We start from the raw sequence: 26,341 nt of genomic DNA, 5'->3' as shown, positions 1-26,341 counted from the left end.
GATAAGAGATTTTTATCTAGAATACACAAAAAACCCTTACACCTCAATAATAAAAAGCAAACCAATTAAAAATGGGTAAAAATGGGTAAATTAAAAATGGGTAAATGATCTAAATAGACGGTTCTCCAAAGAAAATACATAAATAGCCAATAATCACATGAAAAGATACTCAACATCACTAGTCACCAGGAAAATTCAAATCTAAACCACAGTGAGTTAACCACTTCACACCCACTAGGGATGGTTATAATATTAATTTAAAAAATGAAAATAGTAGGTGTTGGTGAGGATTTGGAAAAATAGAAATCATCATACACTGCAGTGGGAATGTAAAATGGTGCATTCACTTTGGAAACGGTGGCAGTTCCTCAAAAGGCTGAGCACAGAGTTATCATATAACCCCAAAATTCCACTCCTAAGCATATACTCAAGAGAATTACCAGCATAAACTTATGAATGAAGGCTCATAATAGCATTATTCATAATAGCCAAAAAGTGGAAACAACCCAAATGCCCATTAACTGGTGAAAGGATAAATAAAAGGTGTCATATCCATGCACTGGATTATTATTCAGTAATAAAAAGGATTGATATACTGATACATGCTACAATATGAACAAACTTTAAAAATATTATAAGTAAAAATAAATAAATATTATGCTAAGTAAAAGAAGCCAGCCACAAAGGATCATATATTATATGATTTCATTTATATGAAATGTTAAAAACAGGCAAAACTAATAAAAGCAGATTAATGGTTATTTATCACTAGGAGCAATAGGGAGAGAGAATAGGTAATGACTGCTAATGGGTACAAATTTCTTTTTGGGTGATGACACATTCTGGAATTAGATTAGTGGTGTTGGCTGCGCAACTCCACAAATATTATAAAAATCACTGAACTGTACATTTTAAATGGGTGAATTATATGTCATGTGAATTATATATCTCAATAAAGCTGTTTTTAAAGTCAGAGAGGAAGAGAGAAAGCAAAAATGGCAAAATATTAACAATTGGTGAATCCAGAGGAAGGGTATAGAAGTGTTAATTCCTTCATTATTTCCCTATTTCTGTAGGTTTGAAAATTTTCAAAACAAGATGGGAAAAGTAATGCTAACAAAATGTGGTTTGCGAAAACTAGCACTGACCTCAAGTAACAAAGGTTTAATTTTTTATAGTTGAGTGGATTCTCTGATGGGAAAATTAGGATATATCCAAAATCAATAGACAATTACCCAGTCCCGCAGCCAGTGAGCCAGGCGCGGAGCCGCCCACTTGCACTGTGCCCACCGCAGCCGAACCCGGCTCCTGCAGGAGCCAAACGGAGAGAGGGGATCGTGAGACCCAGCCAGAGTGAGTGTGCATGGCCGCTGCTGAGTCGGCACCTGGAGGACATGGAGAAATGGATGGAAGATAAGATCAAAGCGAGACTTAGGCTTAAAAGCAGGTTGCTTGCTGCTTGAGGGCCAAATGCAAGTTTGAACTCTGTTATCAGAAGACACAAGGGACTCCTTTCCTAAGCCTGTAAATAAGCCCTGCCCTTGGTGCCTAAGGAAGGGGTTAGTGAAAGTCAGCCTGAGAGTCAACTAACTGCTGAACAATCATCAACAGGAAGACACTGGAAATCAAAAAAGATACCCCACATCCAAAGACAAAGGAGAAGCCACAATGAGACAGTACGAGGGGCGCAATCACAATAAAATCAAATCCCATAACTGCTGAGTGGGTGACTTACAAACTGGAGAACACTTACACCACAGAAGTCCACCCACCGGAGTGAAGGTTCTGAGCCCCACGTCAGGCTTCCCAACCTGGGGGTCCGGCAACGGGAAGAGAAACTCCTAGAGAATCACTTTGAAGGCTAGCAGGATTTGATTGCAGGACTTTGACAGGACTTGGGGAAACAAAGACTCCACTCTTGGAGGGCACACACAAAGTAGGGTGCACATCAGGACCCAGGGGAAGGAGCAGTGACCCCAAAAGACACTGATCCAGACCTACGTGCCAGTGTTGGAGGGTCTCCTGCAGAGGCGGGGAGTGGCTTTGTCTCACCGTGAGGACAAGGACACTGGCAGCAGAAGTTCTGGGAAGTACTCCTTAACGTGAGCCCTCCCAGAGTCTGCCATTAGCCCCACCAAAGAGCCTCAGGCCAAACAACCAACAGGAAGGGAACCCAGCCCCCCATCAGCAGACAAGCGGATTAAAGTTTTACTGAGCTCTGCCTACCAGAACAACAGCCAGCTCTACCCACCACAGTCCCTCCCAACAGGAAACTTGCTCAAGCCTCTTAGATAGCCTCATCCACCAGAAGGCAGACAGCAGAAGCAAGAACTACAATCCTGCAGCCTGTGGAACAAAAAACACATTCACAGAAAGATATACAAGATGAAAATGCAGAGGACTATGTACCAGATGAAGGAACAAGATAAAACCCCAGAAAAACAACTAAATGAAGTAGAGATAGACAACCTTCCAGAAAAAGTACTGAGAATAATGATAGTGAAGATGATTCAGGACCTCGGAAAAAGAATGGAGGCAAAGATCGAGATGATGCAAGAAACGTTTAACAAAGACCTAGAAGAATTAAAGAACAAACAAACAGAGATGAACAATACAATAACTGAAATGAAAAATACACTAGAAGGAATCAATAGCAGAATAACTGAGGCAGAAGAACGGATAACTGACCTGGAAGACAGAATGGTGGAATTCACTGCTGTGGAAGAGAATAAAGAAAAAAGAATGAAAAGAAATGAAGACAGCCTAAGAGACCTCTGGGACAACATTAAATGCAACAACATTCACATTATAGGGTCCCAGAAGGAGGAGAGAGAGAGAAAGGACCTGAGGAAATATTTGAAGAGATTATAGTCGAAAACTTCCTTAATATGGGAAAGGACATAGCTACCTAAACCCAGGAAGTGAAGACAGTCCCATACAGGATAAACCAAAGGAGAAACACACCGAGACACATAGTAATCAAACTGGAAAAAATTAAAGACAAACAAAAATTACTGAAAGCATCAAGGGAAAAAAGACAAATAACATACAAGGGAACTCCCATAAGGTTAACAGCTGATTTCTCAGCAGAAACTCTACAAACCAGAAGAGAGTGGCACGATATATTTAAAGTGACAAAAGGGAAGAACCTACAACCAAGGTTACTCTAACGTGCAAGGATCTCATTCAGATTCGATGGAGAAATCAAAAGCTTTACAGACAAGCAAAAGCTAAGAGAATTCAGCACCACCAAACCAGCTCTACAACAAATGCTAAAGGAACTTCTCTAAGTGGGAAACACAAGAGAAGTAAAGGACCTACAATAACAAACACAAAACAATTAAGAAAATGGTAATAGGAACATACATATCAATAATTACCTTAAACATGAATGGATTAAATGCTCCAACCAAAAGACACAAGCTCGCTGAATGGATACAAAAACAATTCCCATTTATATGCTGTCTCCAAGAGACCCACTTCATACCTAGGGACACATAGAGGCTTAAAGTGAGGGGATGGAAAAAGATATTCCCTGCAAATGGAAATCAAAACAAAGCTGGAGTAGCAATACTCATACCAGATAAAATAGACTTTAAAATAAAGAATGTTACAAGAGACAAGGAAGGACACTATATAATGATCAAGGGATCAATCCATGAAGAAGCTATAACAATTATAAACATATATGCACCCAACATAGGAGCACCTCAATACATAAGGCAACTGCTAACAGCTATAGAAGAGGAAATTGACAGTAACACAATAATAGTGGGGGACTTTAACACCTCACTTACACCAATGGACAAATCATCCAAACAGAAAATTAATAAGGAAACACAAGCTTTAAATGACACAACAGACCAGATATATTTAATTGATATTTACAGGACATTCCATCCAAAAACAGCAGATTACACATTCTTCTCAAGTGCGCACAGAACATTGTCCAGGATAGATCACATCTTGGGTCACAAATCAAGCCTCAGTAAATTTAAGAAAACTGAAATCATATAAAGTATCTTTTCTGACCACAACGCTATGAGATTAGAAATCAATTATAGGGAAAAAAACATAAACAACACAAAAACATGGAGGCTAAACAATACGTTACTAAATAACCAAGAGATTACTGAAGAAATCTAAAAGGAAATCAAAAAGTACCTAGAGACAAATGACAATGAAAACATGACGATCCAAAACCTACGGGATACAGCAAAAGCAGTTGTAAGAGGGAAGTTTACAGCAATACAAGCCTACCTCAAGAAACAAGAAAAGTCTCAAATAAACAATCTAACCTTACACCTAAAGGAACTGGAGAAAGAAGAACAAACAAAACTCAAAGTTAGTAGAAGGAAAGAATTCATAACGATCAGAGCAGAAATATATGAAATAGAAACAAAGAAAACAATAGCAAAGATCAATAAAACTAAAAGCTGCTTCTTTGAGAAGATAAACAAAATTGATAAACCATTAGTCAGGCTCATCAAGAAAAAAAGGAAGAGGACTCAAATCAATAGATTTAGAAGTGAAAAAGAAGAAGTAACAACTGACACTGCAGAAATACAAAGGATCTTGAGAGATTACTACAAGCAACTCTATGCCAATAAAATGGACACCCTGGAAGAAATGGACAAATTCTTAGAAAAGCACAACCTTCCGAGACTGAACCAGGAAGAAACAGAAAATATAAACAGACCAGTCACAAGCACTGAAATTGAGACTGTGATTAAAAATCTTCCAACAAACAAAAGCCCAGGACCAGATGGCTTCACAGGCGAATTCTATCAAACATTTAGAGAAGAGCTAACACCCATCCTTCTCAAACTCTTCCAAAATATAGCAGAGGAACACTCCCAAACTCATTCTACGAGGCCACCATCACCCTGATACCAAAACCAGACAAAAATGTCACAAAGAAAGAAAACTACAGACCAATATCACTGATGAACATAGATGCAAAAATCCTCAACAAAATACTAGCAAACAGAATCCAACAGCACATTAAAAGGATCATACACCACGATCAAGTGGAATTTATGCCAGGGATGCAAGGATTCTTCAATATACGCAAAATCAATGTGATACACCATATTAACAAATTGAAGAATAAAAACCATATGATCATCTCAATAGATGCAGAGAAAGCTTTTGACAAAATTCAACATCCATTTATAAAAACTCTCCAGAAAGTGGGCAGAGAGGGAACCTACCTCAATCAACATAATAAAGGCCATATATGACCAACCCACAGCCAACATCATTCTTAATGGTAAAAAACTGAAAGCATTTCCTCTAAGATCAGGAACAAGACAAGGATGTCCACTCTCACCACTAGTATTCAACACAGTTTTGGAAGTCCTAGCCATGGCAATCAGAGAAGAAAAAGAAATAAAAGGAATACAAATTGGAAAAGAAGAAGTAAAGCTGTCACTGTTTGCAGATGACATGATACTATACATAGAGAACCCTAAAGATACCACCAGAAAACTACTAGAGCTAATCAATGAATCTGGTAAAGTTGCAGGATACAAAATTAATGCACAGAAATCTCTTGCATTCCTATACACTATGATGAAAAATCTGAAAGAGATATTAAGAAAACACTCCTGTTTACCACTGCAACAAAAAGAATTAAATTCCTAGGAATAAGCCTACCTAAGGAGACAAAAGACCCGTATGCAGAAAACTGTAAGACACTGATGAAAGAAACTAAAGATGATACAAACAGATGGAGAGATATATCATACTCTTGGATTGGAGAATCAACATTGTGAAAATGACTATACTACCCAAAACAATCTACAGATTCAATTAAATCCCTATCAGACTACCAATGGCATTTTTCACAGAACTAGAACAAAAAATTTCACAATTTGTATGGAAACACAAAAGACCCCAAATAGCCAAAGCAATCTTGAGAAAGGAAAATGAAGCTGGAGGAATCAGGCCCCCAGTCTTCAGACTATACTACAAAGCTACAGTAATCAAGACAGTGTGGTACTGGCACAAAAACAGAAATATAGATTAATAGAATAGCATAGAAAGCCCAGAGATAAACACACACACATATGGTCAACTAATCTATGACAAAGGAGGCAAGGATATACAAAGACAGTCTCTTCAATAAGTGGTGTTGGGAAAACTGGACAGCTACATGTAAATGAATGAAATCAGAACACTCCCTAACACCATACACAAAAATAAACTCATAATGGACTAGAGACCTAAATGTAAGACTGGACACTATAAAACTCTTAGAGGAAAACATAGGAAGAACACTCTTTGACATAAATCACAGCAAGATCTTTTTTGATCCACCTCCTAGGGTAATGGAAATCAAAACAAAAATAAACAAATTGGACCTAATGAAACTTCAAAGCAGTTGCAAAGGAAACCATAAACAAGATAAAAAGACAACCCTCACAATGGGAGAAAATATTTGCAAATGAAGCAACTGTCAAAGGATTAATCTCCAAAATTTACAAGCAGTTCATGCAGCTCAATATTAAAAAAACAAACAACCCAATCCAAAAATGGGCGGAAGACCTAAATAGACATTTCTCCAAAGAAGACGTTCAGATGGCAAAGAAGCACATCAAAAGCTGCTCAAGATCACTAATTATTAGAGAAAATGCAAATCAAAACTACAATGAGGTATCACCTCACACCAGTTAGAATGGGCATCATCAGAAAATCTACAAACAACATATGCTGGAGAGGGTGTGGGGAAAAGGGAACCCTCTTGCACTGTTGGTGGGAATGTAAATTGATATAGCCACTATGGAGAACAGTATGGAAGTTCCTTAAAAAACTAAAAATAGAATTACCATATGACCCACCAATCACACTCCTGGGCATATACCCACAGAAAACTATAATTCAAAAGGACACTTGCACCCCAATGTTCACTGCAGCACTATTTACAACTGCCCGGTCATGGAAGCAACCTAAATGCCCATGAACAGACAAATGGATAAAGAAAACGTGGTACATATATAGAACGGAATATTACTCAGCCATAAAAAGGAATGAAATTGGGTCATTTGTAGAGACATGGATCAATCTAGAGACTGTCATACAGAGTGAAGTAAGAAAGAGAAAAACAAATATTGTATATTAACGCATATATGTGGAACTTAGAAAAATGGTAGAAACGAACCGGTCTGCAGGGCAGAAATTGAGAGACAGATGTAGAGAACAAACATATAGACACCAAGGAGGGAAAACGGCACGAGGGTGGTGGTGGTGGTGTGATGAATTGGGAGATTGGGATTGACATATATACATTAATATGGATAAAATGGATAACTAGTGAGAACCTGCTCATTTAGGAAATAAAATTCTGTTTTATAAAATAAAATTCAAAAATTCAAAAAAAAAGACAATTACCCAATAAATCAGAAAATCTACTGTCAAGGGACACACACCTGGTTGGGAGGTATCAGTCCATCCCCTCTTGGCTCGTACACAATAATCCCATCTTGTATTGGGGTCCTTGACAAACTTTCCAATGTCTTTGAATAATGCACAAAAAGACATGTGGCTGGCTCGATAAACAGTGTAGTAGAGGAGGGCAGCCCTCCATAAAAAGGGGTCTTTTCTAAACAGGACACTGTGAATACTTGCCAGTCCTTCCTCTGTGGGATTGTTTGGCTTTAGGTCATGTTTTTTACGGCCAGTCCAACTGTTCCATGGCTGCTGAAGGTTGTTAATACCTCGAAAATAATGTGTGCCTAAGGACAAGAAAAGGCACATGAAAAGTAAGAAATGCCATTCTTATTTTAATTCTTCTCCAAAAAAAGATTCTACCAACAGTTCTAAAACGAAATTGATGTGTACCTACAAATCAAAAGAAAGCAGAAAGTGATCTGACACTAATGCCCTTTGCTTTGAAGGAGTACACAGCCTTCAGAAGGATTACATGTCTCATTAGAAGAGGTATAACTTTTACAGCAATTTATTTTCTTTTTAAGAGTCGAATTATAGACTTGGTATTTGAAAAGAATCTTAGAGATCACTTAATTCAATTCCCTCAGTTGAAGATGGGGGAACTGAAATCCAGAGGAGTTAAATGACTCTCCAAGCTTAATACAGCTATACGGTACCCTAAAAAATCTAATTTGAAATGAGACATTAATATCTTAGCTTTAGTTCAAGTGACACCTAACAATTTCATTACTTTTTGCCAAATATTACTAAGAAAAAATGCATTATAAACAAACAAGTCCTTGAAGTAATTTCTGCTATTACAACTGAATAAATGGAGAAGGGTTGCCCCCTACCTATTTCATGCCTCAGCATTCCTTCCAGCCAATGCTCACGTGCGGTGCAAACATTGATGGTCAGTGTTGGACATCCATTTACTACTGTCATCGAAGCTCGGGAAAGCAGGTCCTCAGTGAGGTGAACTACAATCTAAAGAGCAAGAGTTAAAAAATATATATATATAAAAGACAAAACGTAGAAGGCAGGGGGTGAAAGTTTTCACAGAAAACAATGGACCCATAAATTAACGCCTTTTTCTTTTGTTTACACCATCTTGAATCTCCCCGAAACCAAGAAGATGAAATGCAGACCCTTGGAATTTTGAGCCTTTGGTAACTCAGGAACCTTTACTGGATTGAAAGAAAAGTAGACAGCTGTGCAGAGGAAGACACAGAGAACTGAAATTGTGCCTCTGCAGTGCTCTCAAATGTAGTCCCCCGGGCTGGAATAATGCAAAGGGAGGTACAGGAGCCAGAGTCCTGGTCACTGCTGGGCCAAAGCTTATTTTGAGACTGAACACTAGGAACTGGACATTAATAAGAGAAGTCACTGTGCCAAATCTCTTCATTAATAATTTTCATAAGCCAATTCACATAATCCTACAAGCTATACAAAAATGGTAGTAATAAAAAAGGAAAAACAGAAAAAAACTGAACATTAACAATTCAATGCAATAAAAACTTAGACTTATATTTAGTAAGAAATCTGGGTGACTTATTTAATGAGTAAAATAGTGCTGGGAAAACAAAACCTGCAGAAAAAACACACACGTGGCAGTGACTGAGAGTTCAAATGCTCAAATTGTCATGCTTACTCATGATTCATACCTCACCCATGCAGCCTTCTTTCATCATGTATTTCCTAACATGACTCCAGATTCGAGTTTTAGATAGCAGGCTACCACCGGTGGCCTGTTCAAATTTTTCATAGCTTCCATACTTTTGTAAAGTCAGTTCCATAATATTGATGGACTGTAAAAGAAACAGAGATAATGAAAGTAAACAGCCTCCTATTATTTCGACATGAGTAATGACCTAGTTATATTCTTATTTATCATGACCTGTTCTGTGCTTACCGATTTCCAAATCAAATTGCAGCTACGGTAACATATTTTTCTAATCCTAAACAGCTTTCACTTATTTTCATATATTTTTACAAACACCTGTGTATGTACTTACTTCTTAACACAGAATGAAGGCTCAAGCACTACACAACTGTCAACATCTAACAGGCTGAGAAGCTAAGGCAGAGTTCTCAGTTTCTCTTGGCTTCTCTAAGACCACCTGGTGGTTTTTCAGGAGAACTCAGAAGGTATGTCTCCAGACTAATTACTAGAATATAATTACCATTTGGATAAAGAAAAAAATTCCCAATTTTTAAGCACATACAGAAGAATCAACCATTCCTTTGTGATGATCCTATAGAACCTGATGTTTTCCTGGGCTACTTACTCTTTGGCAGAAACACAGTCTCAACATTACTAAAAACACTCTTATCTTTCATTCTGGGCAGGGTACTATCTAACTTTTCATTCTTCATAAGTTTTCATATCAAAAGAATATGAAAGTTGAGATCTTTTTCTCTAAGTACAAATATACAAAAAGGAAGACTAAAAAAACTGGTAACAGATCATCAATATCTATGGGAAAGCCACAAAAAAAGGAAAACATAAGGAAGGAAAATGCTATTCAAAGGTCTTTTGGGAAAAAGCTAGAAAATTCAAATATATGAATGGTGACAGAAGCTAGAAAATTCAGATACCTGATATTATATTAAGCCTATGCTTTTCATCTGTTGTCAGACTAGTAAAGAGATTAAAAGTACAAGCTCTAGAGTCAGACTGACATCCTGGCTCTGCCACCTTCTGGTTGTGTGACTCTGGGCAAGTCACTAAACTTGTTACCAAGCCTCCTCATTAGTAAATGGGGATAACAACAATAATGTCTACGGCATGGTTTTGTTGAGAAAATTTAGCCAAACTTTGTAAAGCACAGTGTCAGACATAAGTAGTCAATACATGTCAATTATTACATCATCATCACCAGTATGTTACCATTCTTTATAAATACCACTGTAGATGACATGCCCAACACAAAAACTACAGTAGAACTCATGTGCTACAAGTTATAAGTAGATATATATATCCCCACAGGAAAAATATATATTACTAATAAACTAGGAGTGAATCATAAACTTATCATAACAAGAAATGGCTTCAACAAGTTTGCCTGGCTTGCGTTCCCAAAGTTGCTATTAAAAGGCTTGATATTCAAAATGTGGTCGAAAAGCCAGCAGCATTGGCACTGGCATTGTCCTGGAAGCTGGCTTCAAATTTGGAATTTTGCCTGCCTCCAAGCTACATGCATACTGAATCAGAATCTGCATTTTAACAAGATTCCCCAGGTGATTCACCTGCACAGTAGAAAGCCAGAAGGATCTCAGAGAATGGGAACACAGCAAATACCCCAGAGGCTAATTTATTTATATGACAACTAGTATAATTAAAAGAACAAGTTAGCACATAATTAAAAGCCCATTTAGCAGATTAGCTAAGGTATTTGCATACACCAGTCTAATGGTCACTAGTCATCAATATATCAGAGTTAGAAGAATCTGAGAAATTTTGCCTTAATTCCATAAGAGACAGAAGTGGTACCTTCTATACTGAACTTATAATTAGACCTAAAAAAAGTTAAAGAAATTTTTTATTATAACTTGTGTGTATAGGTTTTTAAAAGTATGTACTTAACTTAGGATAAAACTAGCTTTTCTAGCATATGCTTACTCAGTAGGATAATGTGGTTATCTGGTTACTAATTATTATAACAGTCTGGAAATTTTGGAAAAACTTAAATACAGGTGACCCTTGTTATCATCAATAAATGGTACTTAGTAGAAGGCTATTAAGTAGTCACACTCATAATAAGTATTCGTTCATATTCATAACAGGGAACAAAGATTTGATTGAAAATTTACCCTGAAAAAGTACCCTATAAGATTAAAAAAAATTACCTTGGCAGTTTAACAACACTGAGGCAACCTCTATACCTATCAACTAATTATTAGATAATCAAAGAATGAATAAAAATAGTGGGAGTTTTTTTTGGAGGGGATGTAATTTTTCTATCAAAATGATATGCAATAGCACATCATTTTCCATTGCGTGACTTACATGGCACCATCATGGCAGCAATCCTTCATGAGAGCTACATGGATGTTCCCAAAAGCTTATCTTAATATGTCATGTACAGTCATTCTTCACTGAAGTGCCCATCCTGCTGTCATCTCTAGATATTTTTCTTTATTAGTTTTTCAACTGGTCCAACCTAGACAAATTTGTCAGTGACCACACAGATCTCCAGTATCCTTCACTGACTTCCCAATCCATCTGCATTAAATAGACCTCAGCACAGAGAGAGAGACAGTGGTTGGATAGGTGAATAAATTCAAGTTTTAAGAGAGAAGTCAGGAATGTTCAGTGGTTACTTCATCAGTGAACATTTTTGTGTTACAACAATTTCTGCTTCCTTATGCAACCTCTGGCAGGCCACAAAAATTTTTACAAGTATGATCTCAATTTTGGGGGAAAAAAAGGCAATAAGCAATTTTAAAAAGGCACAAGGAAGCCTGGAAGGATATACCCAAAGGCTACGTGATATCATGTTCATGTTTGAGAAGGGATAATGTGTTGCACTGATGTTTAATTATTTGCACTATACAGAAGTTTTCAAAATGGTTTACAATATGCAAAGGAAAAAGTCATTTTTTCCAGCTTCACTGAGGTATGATTGACAGATAAAAATTGTATATATTTAGGTTCTACAATCAGGTGTTTAAGGTGTACAATGCGATGACTTAATATGTGTATACACTATGAAATGATTACTATAATCAAGTTAATTTACAAATCCATCACCTCATATAGTTACATTTTTTTAATGTGGTGGGAACATCTAAGATCTTAGCAAATTTCAAGTATACAATATACTATTATTACCTATAATCATCACGCTATATATTAGATACCCAGAACTTATTATTCAGTTTATAACTGAAAGTTGGTACCCTTTGACCCACATCTCCTTACAAGTTTTTGTTTGTTTTTTTACAGGAAAAAAGAGTCCATCCTCTCCCCCTAGAGCTCAGAGAATCAATATCTGTATCACTTTAAGAATCAAGCTTTCACACACCTCCGCATGGTTAACACTTTTAAGAGGCAATAAATTTTATGTCAGATCTCTCTTCTCCATTAATATCATCATTTAAGTTAATCAGAAAACTACATCTCCCAATATTACTTGGTGCGAGATTCAAACAAGCAGCAGCTTGATAATTTTTTTTTTTTTTTGCGGTATGCGGGCCTCTCACTGTTGTGGCCTCTCCTGTTGCGGAGCACAGGCTCCGGACGCGCAGGCTCAATGGCCATGGCTCACGGGCCCAGCTGCTCCGCGGCATGTGGGATCCTCCCGGACCGGGGCACGAACCCGTGTCCCCTGCATCGGCAGGTGGACTCTCAACCACTGCGCCACCAGGGAAGCCCGCAGCTTGATAGTTTTACTCTAATCATCACTTTTTTTTTGGCTGTGCCTTGCATCTTGTGGGATCCTAGTTCCCTGACCAGGGCTTGAAGCCGGGCCCTTGGCAGTGAAAGCCCCAGAGTCCCAACAACTGACCTCCAGGGAATTCCCCAATCATCACTTTCAATTTGCCATCCAGCATATCCCTTTCTTATCTTCAAATAAACCTTAACCAATTTAACTTCCAAAAACGTTCAAGTATTAAAAGAAAAAAAAGTCCATTTCAAGTTAATTTAACCCAATTTAAAACATAAATCACATATCCAATTAAAGCTCTTTCCCCTCCCCTAGGCAGAGCCTGGCCTGAGGCCTAAAGAACCTTCACTGGGAAAAGAAGGCATAATCAGTGATTTGATTCCTTCTCATCTCTCCCCTATTTTCACAGCCTCTCTTTCCCTTCAGTATATTGACAGCTGGGAGGAAGGAACGAACAATTCCCATATAACTGGTTCAGCTGTGGTCCTCCTCCTTTGACTCTAATGCTGGGGCAGGCCTATTATAGCAGGTGCCTCCACTGCACAGCTTACTGACTAGCCTCCTTCCCACAGAATCTATGCAAGAAGCTCCCCTGGAGTGGACAACTACCAAAACTATTTCTATGAAATTTAAAAGCACAAGAGGAACAACCTAAAGATTTAACTTAATCTAATTACTGTATACCCATTGCATGAAATGAAATATATGCAGTCAGTTAAAATAATGCTGACAAAAAAGAAAAGCTGACAGCTTTTAACAGCATGAAAAAATATAGACATGTAAACAAAAGTATGCTAACTCAACCATCAACATTAGGCATGAAGCAAGGAAAACACTAAAATGTATTTTTCTTTTTTTTTCTTGAAGTATCGATTTACAATGTTGTGTCAGTTTCCAGTGTACAGCAAAGTGATCCAGTTACACATACATATCTATTTTTTTTCAGATTCTTTTCCCTTATATGTTATTACAAAATATTGAGTATAGTTCCCTGTGCTATACAGTATGTCCTTGTTAGTTATCTATTTTATACACAGCAGGGAAAACGCACTAAAATGTTAAAAGTCGTGACCTAGAGGTGGTGGAATTATAATAATTATTCTCTTCTCCATACTCTTCTAAGTTTCTGCACTAAACACATATTTCTTTTACAACTGGAAAATATAAAACTGTTTAAGTACCCTCTACTTTGGAATCTCCAGGCCTTTCTTTTCACTATCTAGTTACCTTCTCCCACTTCCCAGTTAGTCATTGATATACCTTCTCCAGAGTAATTGTATTTAAAAAGGAAACACATGAAAATATTTAAAAATTCAAAAAATATCTTCTATGGTAGATTTTTAGGCAGAGCAGATTGCTGGTAGACAGAACTGGTATGGCTCACATTCCTGAGGTCTACTCGAGCAAGCAGCCACTTCCCTCATCCATGTGGAAATCTAGCCCCAATTTATCCATCAACATCAAATATATTCTCTGCTTCCTTCCATTTCTAAGAATAACAAATATAAACAGTAAGCGATGCAACATAACAGTTTCGCTAATCAGTTTTAAAACTCCTGGAACCAGAACATCTTAATATATACCTATCCTACTGTCCAGGTCTTGGATCCCTAGTCTGCATGAATCTGACTTTGCACTTTTCCATTTTCCTAATTATCCAACTCCTCCATCACTATGTTAGAAAATCGTATAATATAATCTACTTTTGAGTTCCATAAGAACAGTTATCAGGTGGGATAATGTTTCTTGCTGAAAATGGATTGAAACAGGCTACCAAACATACTTTTACCTTTTTAAAAACATTGGACCAAAAAGATTACATATTTTTACTAAATTATGAATCAATATATTATCTCTGCTCACAAATCAATCATTCCTAAATCCTTCCTTTTTATAAGAGAATATTTTAAAGCTTTGTATATCTTACAGGCATCAAAACAAATTGATTTTCAGAGAACTCAAACCTGAAGCACAGAGGAAATAAATGCAAAATGAGCAGTTGTTCAGTGTGAATGAAATGGTCTTATCTCTCTCCAGATCTGGATGTCACACATAATGCTACACAAAACAGAACATCAGCATTCTTCACAATGTTACTGCCAGCTCATGACTTCGAAGCATTCTTATTTTCTTCTATTAAAACAAGAGGAATCAAATTATTTTCAATAAATGGTGCTGGGACAACTGGATACAAATAAAATAATAAAATTGTACCCCTACCACATATCATATACAAAAAATTAACTGAAAATGGATCAAAGACCTAAATGTAAGAGCTAAAGCTATGTAACTTGTAGAAGAAAGCAGAGGCATACATTTTCATGACCTTGGATTAGGCAGTGCTTTCCTAGATTTGTACACTAAAGGTACAAATAACAAAATAGGTAAGTTGGATTTCATCCAAATTAAAAACTTTTATGCTTCAAAGGACACCATCAAGAAAGTGAAAAGACAACCCACAGAACAGGAGGAAATGTCTGCAAATTTCATACCTGAAAAGCGACATATCTAAAATATATAGAGAACTCCAACTCAATAATAAAAACACAAACAATCCAATTAAAATACGGGCAAAAGATCCAAATAGTTTTCCAAAGAAGATATACAAATGGCCAATAAGCACATGAAAAGATGCTCAACATCATTAGTCATCAGAGAAATGCAAGTCAAAACCATGAGATACCACTTCATACCCACTAGGATGGCTATAAAAACAAGAGTTGACAAAAAAAAAAAAAAAAAAGAGTTGGTAACAATGTGGAGAAACTGGAACTCATACATGGCTGGTGGGAATGTAAAATGATGCAGTCACTTTGGAAAAGAGTCTTCCTCAAAAGGTTAGACACAGAATTCCCATATGACCCACTACTATATGATCTATGATCTCCTACCATATGACCAACTACCACATGATCTACTACTAGGTATATACCCAAGATACCTAAAAACATGTCCACACAAAAATCTGTACACAAATGTTCATAGCAGCATTGTTCATAATAGCCAAAAAGTGGAAACAACCCAAATGTCTATCAACTGGTGAATGGATAAATAAAATCTAAAATATACATACATGGAATATTATTCAACAATAAAAAGCACTGATACATGCTACTATATGGATTAATCTTGAAAACATGCTAAAAGAAGCTAGTCACAATGCACCACATATCATATGACTCCATTTATATGAAATGTCCAGAACAGAAAAATCCAGAGAGAGATAAAGTATCAATAGATTGATGGTTGTCTAGGGCTGGAACGGGGTGGGGCTGGGGGTGAGTCACTTGTAATGAATACAGGGTTTCCTTTTGGGGATGATGAAATTCCTCAAATCTGATAGCAGTAATGATTGCATAATCCTAAATATATTGACAATCATTTAACTGTACACTTTAGATGGGTGAACTACATGGCATGTGAATTATATCCTCATAAAGCCATCATTTAAAAAAGCAATAGTAATCAAACAGCACAGTGTAATATTTAAACCACCAATTCAGAAAAGGAAAAATCTTGATATAAAACCTACAGCATTGTCTTGTATGATATAACAAACTTTCTGAAAAATCTCAACACTGTTTAGTAATCTACTTTTGGTTTACTTGCTGATTCTGTTTGCTGTTCAGCAATTTGGAAATCTGACCATCAATCACAAGCCACTTCACAGTCATGTGCTAAAAACCTATTTCCCTTTTCAAACGCAGTTTTCACTCAATGAAAAACTATATACAATAGGGACACTAATACGATATGAGTCTGGGTGATACTGTGGAAAGACTAGAAGTCAAAAGATCTGGTTTTACGTTGGTGCCCTACCTTTTACTGACTGTGTGATCTTAGGTATGTCATTTTACCTTTCTCAGGTTTAGTTTCTTCAGGGGCAAAGTGGAGATGAAAATCTTTGTGCTACTTACCTCACAGGGTTGGTGTGAGGATGAAATCAGAGATAGAGACAGAGAGTAAAAGACGACGGGCGGGTGGCGGGGGAGAAAGAGAAAAAGAGAAACTATGAATGTGTTTTATAGTCTGTTTCCCAAATGACTGTATGTAGTATTTAAGGTAATTGATTTGACCTCTACTGAATCCCAACCCTCTCCTTCATTCCTCTCATTTTTAGTAAATTCTAATATCTAGAACTCTGACCCTCTTCACCCCCCAAATACTGAATAACCCCTAGATCACACAGTCCTTTTCTTTAAGCCAGTGTTTTCCAAACTGTTTTTTTTTTTTTGGAAAAGTGGTTGATGAGGTATTATTTTTAAAAAGGTCCCATGGCCAAGTGTGTTTGGACTAAACAAAGTTAAACAAGACTTTTAAGCCTTTATTATGATACTACATGTGGTGAATATAACAGTTTGTGTTTTCTACCTTATATGGTCATCTTTTTCTCATGCAGTATTCCTCAGAACAGTTTGAAAATGCTTACTTCAGACAAGGATGAGGTACACACACGTTCTGGTACTTTGAGATTCTCAGAATGAAATAAAATATTCAAAATATTGAATGAATTTTTCAATGGTGGCTATTTCTTCTTGGTAGCAAACTAGGTATATAAAGATTTGGATTACTCAATCAGGTCTTTAGGCCTCCATTTAAGGTACTGTAGCCACAAAATGATGGGACACTAGAGCAGTCGTTACACACCCAAATACCTTCAGCTGCAAGCAGTAACCTCTCTGTAAAGCTACTGAGTATATGACATCCGGGAGAGGAAACAGAAGAGCATCCTTATATACCAATGTTTTAAAAAACACTGAGCTGACCCCCACCCCCCAAAAAAGAGATGTGCAAGCTGAACTTGACCCTTGAGCCACAAATTTGGATCCACTGTTTGCAGACTACTTCACTAAATTTCTAGCATACCATTAACAAGGATCATTCATTCACTCAACTCTATGGTTACCTTCTCTGTGCCAATCACTGCTTTTATTTATATATTTTAGAATCTAAGTTCCTGTCTGACCGTTAGACAGTGATTACATTGAAATTAACATAATTTAATAATACTCTGTTGGATATATGAATAAAGTGTTGTGAAAACATAGAGAAAGGTAAACTGAAGCAGGGGCACAGAGGAAATAGACGGCATTCCAGGTAAAAGGGGATAATACTGTCAAAAGCATACACAAAACAAAGAAAATGAAAACACAGTTCCTATACCTCCAGCCTAGGAACCAGGAGACTCATTCATTTAGTGCTAGGAACTCTGCTAGATTCTGGGAACAGTTGAAAAACATAAAATACACTTTTATAAAAGAGGTTAGTCTAATGGTAAAGGCAAAAAAAGAAACTTAAGGATGATAACAGTGTGATAAATGTCATGATAGATAATTTGCACAAGATGCTATGGGAGTATAGAGTTGACACTGGAAACCTGAGCATGACCCAGATCATGAAAGATGAAAGGCCTGTAGGCCATGATAAAGATTTTGGACTTTATCCTGAATTATGAGGAGCCCTAAAATTTTTCGGGAAGGAAAGTGACACAATCAGATTTGTACCTTAGACACTGACAGCAATGTGGAGAGCAGGAGAAACTGAAGCAAAAACACTTTTGCCAGTAATTCAGTTTTCTATAAGACAGACTGCAAACTATGACCAGATTATAATAAAGAGAAAAATGTTTCAATAAATTATATTCTACATATGCAGAACCTAGGAAATAGATTCAAGAAATTGAGTCTGCCTTCAATGACGGAACAAATGAAAGAACACAGTGGGACAAAGAAAAATGTCACTTGCAGCCGTCCCCCCATTCCCTTTTCCCTCTTTTGCACATTTGTGTCATCAGGGTTGGGGGTAGTTTCGATGTATACAATGATAAGTGGGAAAGTGATAGGGTAACTGCTACCAGGAGAAGATATTCATAAATAGCTTAGTACTGGCAAACTCTTTTTTCACTACCTACAAGGAAGAAGCAGACATTCAAACTGTTTTGGAGGAAAAACCCTGTTAAGATAAGAACCTGAGAGTGCACGTTAGGCAAGTTTTCAAAGGCAAATCAATGAAGTATTGTTTCAAAGAGTCATCAAGGTCATACCTTCTTCCAAGGACATACAATCTGATTGGGGTGTTTCCATCTCTGACTGTAAGAAAATCCTCCTTGCTATTAGGTTAAGAAATGACCTCACTTCTCCAGTTTAAGACACACAACTACTATGGATGTACTAAACTCAAAATAATTTTATAGCTTTAATGTATCTGGGAAAAGTCTGTGATCCGCTAAGCAAAAAATCAAGTCACCTAGGGAGAGGTATAGTTTAAAGAAGGCTTGCTTTTCCCTCCCCTTCACTGTTTGGACAACTTGAGGTCTACCAAGACAAAATACCTTCAATACTAGTACAATTAAAACTTAGCCTTGGACTTCCCTGGTGGCACAGTGGTTAAGAGTCTGCCTGCCAATGCAGGGAGCACGGGTTTGAGCCCTGGTCTGGGAAGATCCCACATGCCGCGGAGCAACTAAGCCCGTGCGCCACAACTATTGAGCCTGCGCTCTAGAGCTTGCGAGCCATAACTACTGAGCCCGCATGCCACAACTACTGAAGCCTGCGCGCCTAGAGCCCATGCTCCACAACAAGAGAAGCGCCCGCTAGCCGCAACTAGAGAAAGCTCGTGCAGAGCAAGGAAGACCCAACGCAGCAAAGAATAAATAAATAAATAAAACTTAGCCTTAAAGAAATTTTATATCAAGACATACTGCTATCAGTGAAGGTATCTGATTTCCAATTGTGTTATTTCTATCAAAAAAGGAAAATGAACACTTGTCTTGCTTTAGAATACAACGTGATTTTATGTATTTATTATGCATGCATTTTAATATAACAATGAACTACCTATTCCATTTTCACTATCAACTCAAAACCAAGACATTATTTTCTGAGGACCACATTTAAAAGTCTTTATGTTATGCTATTATTGGCCTCAATAAGACAGAGCTTATGTTTAATAGATCTGGTCAGAGGTGGCAAACTGGCAACCCAAGGGATGAATGTGGCCCACAAACAGGTTTTCATTGGTCTGAACAACCTTTGTTTGAATTATCTGTCAACATTTACAAATTAGAAGACCTGGTATAAAATTCAGGTTACCTACCTTCTCTTAAAAATTCTGAGGGTATGATAACACTAGACCCAAACTGTAGCCCAAGTTAGATAACTGCTGGTTTTTAGTTTCCTACTGTGCCCAGCCAGCTCCCTGCAATCATTTATGATCCCTGCTCAAATCCTACAGGTATGTCACCCTTGAGATACCCTAGCTGTATAAAGTTTGCTAACTAGGAAGAAAATCAGAATTTCCTAACATAATAAAGTTGGCCCAACTTGGTACTTACTTTGAATATCTGAACTCTATAAATGAAAATGCAATGCTATGCCACAGAATGTTATGCGTTACGTTGTTTCAATGCAGGAAAAAAGTTGACATTAGAGTTCTTTTCTCTAAATACCTCTGAGATTTTACAATAACTCTATCAAGTACCTTTGATAGCATGGGCCATTAACTTCCATTCAGTAATAAAGAAATTTAGGATACTCTAATTACATAAGCAGAACAGTTTTTTTAGTTAAGTAGATGTAGGATATCTTAACATCAAGTAATATCCTAATTCTTAAATAATATGGTTATGATGGAAATGGCCTTTTTGAGAGACATCAAATACCTTTAAAAAACGAACTTTTTCTTGCATCTTGCTTTCCAACTATACTGTTTCACTTGTGGACATATCTTTTTATAAGAAATCAAGTTTACGATACTCAAAGCTTTATTAAGACAATATGCTTGCATTTGGTAAAATTATGACTTTTTATGTCTCCAAGCCATTGGAACCCTTGCTTGCTCTGAGTCATATAGCGCTCCTGATGACTACTCTTCTTCCCAGAAGGTGCCTTGTCTGTGCTTTCCCCTTAAGATGCTACTGGACTTTTGGTGACAAGAGTTAATTTTACAAACCAATAATGTTAATGTGTAATACCTTAGTACTAAGTTTCAGTTTCTCACATTGGGGAGAATAGACAGGTTGCCAGAGAGTCCATAAGCAATTTATATTTTTCTATATTAGAATAAAGATACATTGAGAAGTTTAATGTGACATTCACATGAATTTAAGATAAAACATTTTTTTGCTCACACCCTGATTTCCTTGGTTATTCTTTACATTTCAGCTGTTAGGTTACTGTCTTAGTAACCTTAGTTTGAAAAGTATACACCTGAATTGTCAAGGTCAATATACACTGTAGAAAGAACTGCATTGAAATGGTTTTTTTCCACTAGGTTTTGTAGTTAGAGAAACAAGTTTCACTTAATTTGGAAAGTTAATTTTAACAAACCAAAATGTCTGCCAATTACGTGGAGTTAATAAAGCACTGATGTCTGAAGTAAAAGAACTTTCAGTTAACACAGCTGGCAGAAACTCTGAGCTTTTCTGTGATTAACATGTAACGTGGAAGGTTAGCTAAATGTTTTTACAAAATACATGACAACTGGATACATAATATGACATGAGATGGAATCTTGATTTGATTAGCCACAGTATTTTGGGGCCTAGAACTTAGGAGAGATGTGTGTGGTCCTAGAAAGGGCTCTCAAGGATCATTTAGTCTATTTCCCTCAATATATATATAGGGAAAATGAAGCAGACACTGTGCAATGATTACATGAGTACATAGCATGGGGGCAAAAATAAAAATAGAAACAGACATTCTGTAACATAGCGTGCAAGGGAAACCTCAGAGATCGAGTCCATCTCTCTCCTATAGAGCAAGAGTCCTAAAAATCAATCATAAGTCAAAGAATATTTTTAAAAGAAGGCAATTCTTGAATTTCTTAATTACATTTACAAGTCTAACAAACCTCTTATTTAAGACAGTAATTCTTACAAACAGCTATAAGACCCATTTCTCTATTGGCTAAGAGGGTTATATTTCAAGATATTGTAAAGATTAACAAGAACATCTTTAAGGAGTGCTTTGATATGCTAAGATGGAAAGATGAAAAAGGTATTTTACTGTATGTTTTTGACATCAATTTTTTCGCAGATATATCTGCACATTTCTTCTAGTAACTACAAGTCTAACATCTCTTCTTCTTCACACTACCATTCCTCAATACTTAATCCCCCACCTTTCCTAACCGCATCTTTTCCTCCAGAGGTTACAATATAAGATGCCTGGAACCAAATAAAAGATTTCAAAAAGCTTTCTGCTTTATAAATCACTTCAGTGGATTATTTTTCACTTAGATGGTGGACTTTAAACATCACTTCCTTCTACAATCTCCATTTCATGCCACTGTTTGTGGCTTTTGCTATTGCTGTGTTTCCTACTTACTATGGCTGGTACAGCATTGCCACACCAGGAAAGCTAAGATGACTGCCCTGATGAGAACTATTTGATAGGGAGGGAACCGGGAATAATCTTTCCATTTTAGCTAATTCATACAAATATTTCCTTCCATTAATATGGGTAATCAAAAACTGTATTTGCAAATAACTATTTTGAAAAATATAAAGTCTTAGGAACAGGAAAACAATGGGTACACTACTTCACTGAAGAAATTTTTGAAAGCTCTTTTTAATTATTTTGTTTCAGTTGAAAATACCTAATTTTAATCTTAACCCTCTTGTCAATACTTGGTTGTGTATACTCCACCTGAAACAGAAAGGAAATAGATGAAATGCAATGACGAGGACAGTGGTCAACAGAGAAAAGGTATATATTGCGGGAGCTGTAATGGAAGGGATGTTTCTGCTTTGTTCCCTGGCAGAGTCAGAGGGGCATGAAGAGAGAAATTAGCCACCTACAACGTTGTGGACAGCCTTTTTGGGGCATCCTTATATTTGCTTCTTTCAAATATTTACTCAGTTTACAGACTAGGCACCCAGTTTTAACTTTGCTACTCTTCCTAAGGCACTAAATAACTATGTACTATGAGTTGAGATTGAAGCTGTAGCTGAAAGATAAGGATGGGTGCCTGAACAGGAAGAAGGTAAATACGCTTGTCTTAAAGCTTCCAAAAGACAGTAATTAATAATCACTGTTTCATAGGTGTATCACAAAGAGCAAAAAAAAAAATCTTCCAAGTCCCTATAATCAGCTTCTACCAAAGGCATCCTTGCCAGCTAAGTGAGGCTCTTTTGACCTGGTACCCTTTGAGTGCAGGGGGTGCACTGGGGTTAGAAAAGCCTGGTTGAAACCATTTTGTGAAACAGTGGTAAGCTGGAGTCTGGCCATGCTGTCTTGTCAGAGCTGACTGAATTTTTATTAATTTGCATGACAGTGATGTTACATTGCTTGAAACTGGTCCTGGTGGAAGTATATATATTTATACCACGGAAATGGAGAGCTAGTTTGCCAACATACCTTTGTGTGGAAGACAACAGAGTGCTTGAGAAAGACTCCTGGTTCTGCAACTTAAGATCCAAGTCAAGAAAGTGACTGCACGTCTCTAGATACTACTAGTATTGTACCTCATAATAGGTGAAAAGTACACAGCATACAGAGTAACAAGCAAATATTAAGCACTCTATTAATGTTAGTTATAATTTTTCATATATAGATAGTTCATGTGACTTTGTCCTTAAATTTCAAAGCAATTTTAATGTTATAACAAAGGCGCAAGGGTCCTGAAAAAAAGGCAGTGTGAACAATGTCATAATAAAACAAGTATGCTTTTTTTGTTCATTCTTTCCCAGCTACCCTCCATGCAACATTTCTAACTTAGCATACATTTAATTTACTTGAACTTCTAAGACAAATATAATACAACTAAAAAGTATTAGAGGAGTACTGTATTATAATGCCAAAGAAGAACCCCATGCTTATGGTAAACATCAACTCTATTGTATGAATGTGAGCCCCAGGCTCAATTTGTGAATGGCACCTCTTGGAATGGTGCAACACAATAGCCCTTTACAAAGCTGTAAGAAGCCAGACCTTGTAACTGATCAGGAATCTCAAACTGACTACTAATACAGTCCATGGAGATGTTTTATTTGGACAGTACAGAGTTTTTTCTTCTAAAATCTGAAGGTAAATGCCTTTAAAAAAATCAACTTAAGCCCACCACTCCCCATTTCTGATATCCAGGAAAGTCTGGAGGAAACAAGCAGCAGCTTCAAAAGAGTCTTCTCACAATGAAGTCACAGAATGCAATTAACTTCTCCAGCAACTGAGTTGTAAGAACAGGTAAAGATTTGTCTACCAAGGAAACTTATTACACACTCACTGCCCAAGGTTTTTATTATCAGCTGGTCACATAAGCACCCCTATGCCTAGCACATTCTAAAATTCCAGACTCCCTAAAGGAAAAGAAGTATTTAACATAAAACATACTGTTTGCACAATTTAGGCACAGCAAGCTACTCTTATCACTTAGGGAAAGTTTTATTTCAGTGTAGGAAACTGTTTACCAGTCAAGTTCCCAGACGCCAGGCTCAGGTTAATCTTGCAAGCAGGCCTTTCTAAGGATGGCAGTCTCAGGCTTGTTCTGTTAACTCCTTCTGCACCCCTTTACCTTTTCTTCCCTGACAGCCAGAGGGGTAGCCTCAGCCCAGGGTCTCTACCCAACACAGCAAAGTCTTCCTTCTCTCCCCATTTACCAATCACTAATGATCCCCACTGCTCCAGTTTTGTTAACAAATAAGAACATAATTCAAACTTTACCTTATCGAGCCAAACAAAAGTTGACTTATTTCCCATGTGTTATTAAATATCACTCTACTAATCAGGGCTTCCAGTTAGCAGGATCCTATAGCTATAATCTACAACGAGACACGATTCCAGCTAGAGGTGGAAAATCAGTCATTTAAACTACCATTGGCTTTATCCATAAATACGTAATTTCCATTTGACTGTTGGAAATACTGCCAAGGACTCCCAACACTGCCCTGAAGGCCCTTCTCATCTCTCACTTCCAATCTTGTTCAACAATGTGCTGGGTCTAAGACCATACGGATTTTATATCTAGGTTTCCCAGGGTGGTCAGCCACAGAGAAGTAAGGCAGAAAGTGTACTGGCTGCCAGTTGACTGCTCAAATGTGCCACTAAGGATTTACTTCTGACCCACGAGTGAGCAGGCACCTGACGCTGGACAGCTTTCAGCATTCTCTCATCCTAGATCCCTTCTTCAGCATCCAGGAAGCACTGTACTCTTTCCTGCATAGGTCCACAACCTCAGAAAACAGACATTTTCAGTTTCTGTCCCAAGGGTTGGGGAGCTGAGGCCCACCATGGCTGCCAGCAAGAGGCTAAGCAGGGTTCAGCAGGCTCCACCTGGAGTTATATTCAAGTCCTGCAGCCCATGCTAGATGCTCTGAACCACCTAAAGGGCCTAAGTGCCTCCTGAGGAAACTACTGCCCGGACCAGAAAAAAACTGAGTCCTGGAACTCCTTGACATTGAGAGGGCAATCAATTAGGAATGACCAGAACCTGAGCACTACCTTAGTTCCACTATGGTAGACTTATCTCTGCATGGATTTAGCATTGTTCTGCCTATCTGTACACTAAAGAGGACCGCGGTCACTCTCCAACAACAGTATAGATTGCCTGCCTTGGAAAGATCCAGATCGTGAAACTTGAGAGACTGTCAGCTAGGGATTGGCAAGGCCTCAAGGGTGGAGGCCAGAGACAAATGGGCTACTCAGCCATCCTGGCCCCTCTGTGTGCATTTCTGAATCCTGAAACCAGCCCTGAAGCTGCTGCTTTAGCTTCACAGCTGGGGAGGGGAAGGATGTATCATGTCAGAATTCATTCAGATGCTAAGTAGGAACTTAAGCATATTTTATGGGGGTCTTGTTCCGATAAATCTCCCTTATTTGATTAAAGTGGTTTGAAAAGTACATTTGGCATTTGCTGCAATCATTCTCCCAAATGGTAGCATTTGAAGTACCAGCCAGCTAGGATTGCTGGTGCTGTTTAGAAGCCTCAAACAACCCAAGCGTAAGAAGCTGGAATTGGGTTAAAATAAAGATTGTAGAGCCAGAAACCAAGCACTGTCAATTCTCAATCTCTGGAGCTGCTGATGCTTCCTAACTCCCATCCAAGAAAATGAAAGAGCATTCATTTTGACCTAATGGTGGGAAATCCCTTTCCCAACTGGTAGGGCTTGCAGTAGGACTCCAAATTAAAGAAATCTGGTAAAGAAATCTCAGCTGTCTCTTTCAGCATTAAGGGGGAAAAAAACAAATAGGATTTTTATAATTACCATAAATTTTAAGTGAGTGAAAGCCCTATTCAATCAATTGCAATTTCCACACCAAAAAAAGAAAAAAAATCATAAAATCACTGCCAAAATAATAGCTGACCTTTTTATTAGTGTTTAGCACAATTTCATATTTCAATAAAAAGGGAATGTAATACACACTACTATATATAAAATAGATAACTAATAAGGACCTACTGTATAGCACAGGGAACTCTACTCAATACTCTGTAATGACCTATATGGGAAAAGAATCTAAAAAGGAGTGTATATATGTATATGTATAACTGACTCACTTTGCTGTACACCTGAAATGAACACA

At 37.4% G+C, this 26,341-nt stretch overlaps 1 protein-coding gene across 1 annotated transcript in view; it reads right to left on the bottom strand.

Annotated features, from left to right (window-relative positions):
* Positions 1 to 26,341, bottom strand: part of MATCAP2 (microtubule associated tyrosine carboxypeptidase 2) — a 110,122-nt gene that overhangs the window by 50,463 nt on the left and 33,318 nt on the right. Inside the window, exons 4-6 of the mRNA XM_089917530.1 lie at positions 9,096 to 9,239; positions 8,286 to 8,418; positions 7,431 to 7,736 (exon numbers count right to left, since the gene is read on the bottom strand). Coding sequence (XP_089773656.1) covers positions 7,431 to 7,736; positions 8,286 to 8,418; positions 9,096 to 9,239 — 583 coding nt within the window. The remainder of the gene's footprint in view (positions 1 to 7,430; positions 7,737 to 8,285; positions 8,419 to 9,095; positions 9,240 to 26,341) is intronic.

The sequence above is a fragment of the Delphinapterus leucas genome, chromosome 9 (assembly GCF_059928025.1).
Source record: "Delphinapterus leucas isolate spDelLeu-1000000601 "Yukka" chromosome 9, BTC_Dleu_Yukka2, whole genome shotgun sequence".
Classification (NCBI taxonomy): domain Eukaryota; kingdom Metazoa; phylum Chordata; class Mammalia; order Artiodactyla; family Monodontidae; genus Delphinapterus; species Delphinapterus leucas.
Note: the sequence above shows the minus strand (reverse complement) of the source record. Positions and strands in the feature narration are given on the sequence as shown.